The sequence below is a fragment of the Theropithecus gelada genome, chromosome 6 (genome assembly GCF_003255815.1).
Source record: "Theropithecus gelada isolate Dixy chromosome 6, Tgel_1.0, whole genome shotgun sequence".
In the NCBI taxonomy this organism is placed as follows: Eukaryota; Metazoa; Chordata; class Mammalia; order Primates; family Cercopithecidae; genus Theropithecus; species Theropithecus gelada.
This window is the reverse complement of record NC_037673.1, coordinates 132,616,416-132,620,081: the sequence shown is the minus strand read 5'-3', so window position 1 is coordinate 132,620,081 and position 3,666 is coordinate 132,616,416. Positions and strand designations below refer to the sequence as shown.

The following is a 3,666-nucleotide window of genomic DNA, read 5'->3' as shown; positions in this document are numbered from 1 at the left end:
AAAAGAGAGCTGAACATTTGTGCACACGGTGCGGAATGCACACAGACTGGCAGGACGCAGCCGGAGAGGACACGGGGTCCATGGAACCAGTCTCAGCTTGAATATGCTTGTCTGGGAGCGCATCTGCACACCCTTGGAGGTGGTGTGCCCGGCCTGAGCTACCCAACAGCCAGTGGGCACTCGGAACAAACCAGGCCATGCCTGGAGGGAGCCTGTCAAGTAGGAGGATGAATGCAGGTGTGCACGCTCGGCTGAGCTTTGTCTCTGAGTTGGTTTGCTTACCTCAACGGTTTGTCCCTGTTTGGCGTGTGGCTCTGTTCATAGGTCTGTAACTGTGTCTTTGCACGTCAGTCTTCCTGTGACCCTGTGCTTTTCTCTCTTTCTCTCTGTCCCTGTCTCTGTCCCTCTGTCCGTGAGTGATGTGAGGCCAGGCCGGGGGCAGTCGCAGCCGCGTCCTCTCTTGCCCTCATTGGTTCACAGCCGTTCCCCCGGGCAGCCGCCGCCAGTCCCGCCCCTCCCCCGCACCCCCGCCCGGGACCAGAGCGCGCTCAGAGCCGCCAGAAAGCTCAGTCTCCTGCTCAAAACAGGAGTGCAGCAGCCGGAGCGAGTAGGGACAAGCTCGCCGAACACCGGGCGTCTCGACAGGGACCCGAGGCTGCAGGATTGCTCCGAGACGCTGCGGTGGCGGCAGCGCCGGAGGATGCGGAGGACTCTCTGGCCACCCGCCCTCCGTGCGCTCTGCCACCAGCGCTCAGCAGAGACCCCGGGCTGCGGCTGCACTCGCTGAGTGCCTCTCCCAGCAGCCGCAGCCCAGAGGTGCCCGGCACCTGGAGCTCACTGGAGCTGAGGGTCCGAGCTGAGCTGGCTGTTGTAAAGCCGAAAGACGAGTCAGTGACTGGGACCTCTGTCCTGGTGGCGACGGTGAGAAACGGTGAGCCCGAGGGGCGCGGCATAGAACTCTCCAGCTCCGAGCACTGGGGTCCGCCGGCCGGCAGGGAAGGCAGCTGAGCACAGAGGCGAGTGAGCGGACGCGTCCTGGGGTCTTTGCAGTCCCCGCCAGCCCAAGGCACCGACTCTCGGTCAGTTGAGCTCGGCAGGGCGGGAGAGGCGCGCCATGGAGGCGCCGGGTTTCGCCAGTATGCTCCAGGCCAAGTGAAGCGGTCCGGCTGGGGTCGGCGGGACCCGCGGGCCATGTACGGCGACATATTCAACGCCACGGGCGGCCCCGAGGCGGCGGTAGACAGCGCGCTGGCCCCAGGAGCCACGGTCAAGGCAGAAGGCGCTTTGCCGCTGGAGCTGGCCACTGCGCGCGGTATGCGGGACGGCGCGGCCACAAAGCCCGACCTGCCCACCTACCTGCTGCTCTTCTTCCTGCTGCTGCTCTCGGTGGCGCTCGTCGTCCTCTTCATCGGTTGCCAGCTGCGCCATTCGGCCTTTGCCGCGCTGCCCCACGACCGCTCGCTGCGCGATGCCCGCGCGCCCTGGAAGACGCGGCCGGTGTAGTGGGGGACTGAGCCACGGCCGCCGGGCGCCTAGTCCCGACCTAGCCAAGAGCAGCCAGCTTGAGCCTGGTAGAGAGGGCATGATGCCGGGGATCGCTGGCCGCTGGGAACACTGCACCCTGACCCAAAGACCCTTCCTGAACTAGAGTGGCAACCCCAGCGGAAAGGGAGACCGAGGCGTCGGGAGGCTGTGTAGGGTCTCGATTCCAGTACCTGTAGGTACCGTGGTTCTGATCCCCTGGCCGAATCTTTCTTCCTCTGGACAAAGAGTCCAGTTGGGAAACCTTCCTGAAAGGCGGCGCGCCAGCCCGGGCACAGAAGGCTTGCTCGCCGCCTGCTGACTTCCTTACTTTGCACATGGAAGGGACAGGGACCGCGAGCGTGCAACTAGCCTGGAGCTACCTGTCTGGACTCGCAGGCCCTGTGGCTGTTTCCCCACTGCTGCCACCACCTCTCTTGCTCCTTGACACCGAGGAGGACCCCACTAGGATCTCAGCGTCGTGAACTCACCTGAACTTTGGAAGGTTGGCACTCCGGGGCCGCATCCCCCTGGGGAAATGACTGAACGCGGGGTTTCAGTGGGTCCCGCCCGGGTCTAAGGACCCTGTGTTCCTTCTGTGGGCACGGGCAGTGGGAGGCCAGTGGAAAGGCGCAGGGGCCCACCTACGCGTCTCACATCTTCAGGGGCCGCATTTCTACAATAAAAACTCACCCAATTAGACCTAGTGCTGAGAACGTGCTGGTAATTGTTTGCGCCGCTTTGGAAAAGGGGATAAGGGTAGATCGATCCCGAGTAGGAGACCCAAGGGAGACCCACCTCTCCTCCCAGGACATTTTGATGATACTACCCCCTCTTCAGCTTTTCCCCAGGGTCGGTCAATTACTTCCTCGGGAAGTTTTTTTTCAGGATGGTCTCCAGGGAAAATTGCTGCCTGACCTGCTGAATAAATTCCCATTAACAGGGCTCCTGGGGACCCTTTCTGCAGGGCAGTTCCTTCCACCTGGCATCTTCCCTTTTGCTCTGGGCTTCCCTGGGCCTGAAACCCCTGAAGAGCCATATCTGGACCAGAACCATCTGGTGAAGGAAGAGCCTGAAGGTCAGGTGGTGGCAGTTCCTCCCAAAGGAGATGGGGCACTTCCTCCCAAAGGAGATGGGGGCCTGCCCTGGAGAACCTGGCAGGAGGGAAATGGATGCATAAACCCAGTTAAGGGGAAAACAACTTCAAAGAACTTGAGAGGGACTAGAAAGGCTTGTGATAACCTTACAAAAACCTTAACCAAAGTTAACCCAATTATAGGGAGTCTTTTTATGGGACTTTAAAACCGTTTCAGGAGTCACCTGGCTCTGGAGCACTAGAGCTTAGAGAAGGTTTGACTGAAAATGAATTTGACAGACTGGCTAATCCAGTCATTCTGACCCACGCCAGGGTCACTTGGGCTTTGGCAATCTTTAGACAACTAAGGACTCTTGGCTCTGGCCAAATGCGTACAGGCACAAAATTCTGCAACAATTCTAAGAGCTGTGACACTGAAACTGGTTCCTGAGGCCAGACTGAGGTTGGGGAAGAGAGATTGGCCAGGGCTCCCGAGGCCCAGCCCAGCCCACCACTTCTCCTCAGTCAGTGCCCAAGATTCCCTCCTGGCTCCTATCCCAGGAAGCACTGGAGAGGAGGCATAGAAACCAGAAAAGCCTCCCCGGGCTTGATTCTCCACACCTTCCAGAACTAATACCCACCAGGTCCTAACAATGCCAATTCTATGATCACCTCATACAGCATTTCAGTTTGGTCTTCAGAAAGGTAGCCAAACCTCTGCAGCCTATAATAAAGGTAACCCAAGCTAATCTCCATGAACCTTGGTTGCAGAGAGGACTAGATGGAAATAAATGTGAGAAATATGAGGGCCCGTGGCTGGCATACAAAATCACAGGCTGCTGAAATGGGGGACCCTTCAGCCTTGGTCTGAGGGCTTGGTCTGAGGGATTAGGAGACTAATGTAGAGGCAGAGTATCCCTCTACCACATGTGGTGGTGGCCAGATCTGATGGCAGTATGCAGAGCGGTCAAACGTACAAGCTCTGGAGTTCAAATGCCTGGCTTTAAATCCCAGCTCCACCTCTCACTAGCTGTATGGCCTTGTGCAAATAACCTATTTGAGCCTATTCC

The 3,666-nt window shown here is 58.8% G+C and overlaps 1 protein-coding gene across 1 annotated transcript; it reads left to right on the top strand.

Annotated features, from left to right (window-relative positions):
- The first annotated feature begins 585 nt into the window (after positions 1–585).
- On the top strand, positions 586–1,527 carry SMIM32 (small integral membrane protein 32). The gene has a single exon (XM_025388967.1). The coding sequence runs from the start codon at positions 1,192–1,194 to the stop codon at positions 1,501–1,503; it is 312 nt and encodes a 103-aa protein (XP_025244752.1). The 5' UTR covers positions 586–1,191; the 3' UTR covers positions 1,504–1,527.
- Positions 1,528–3,666: the final 2,139 nt, after the last annotated feature.

Bases quoted from the DNA above. Each gene is read 5' to 3' on its own strand.
- SMIM32 (XM_025388967.1), top strand. From the start codon at position 1,192: ATGTACGGCGACATATTCAACGCCACGGGCGGCCCCGAGGCGGCGGTA.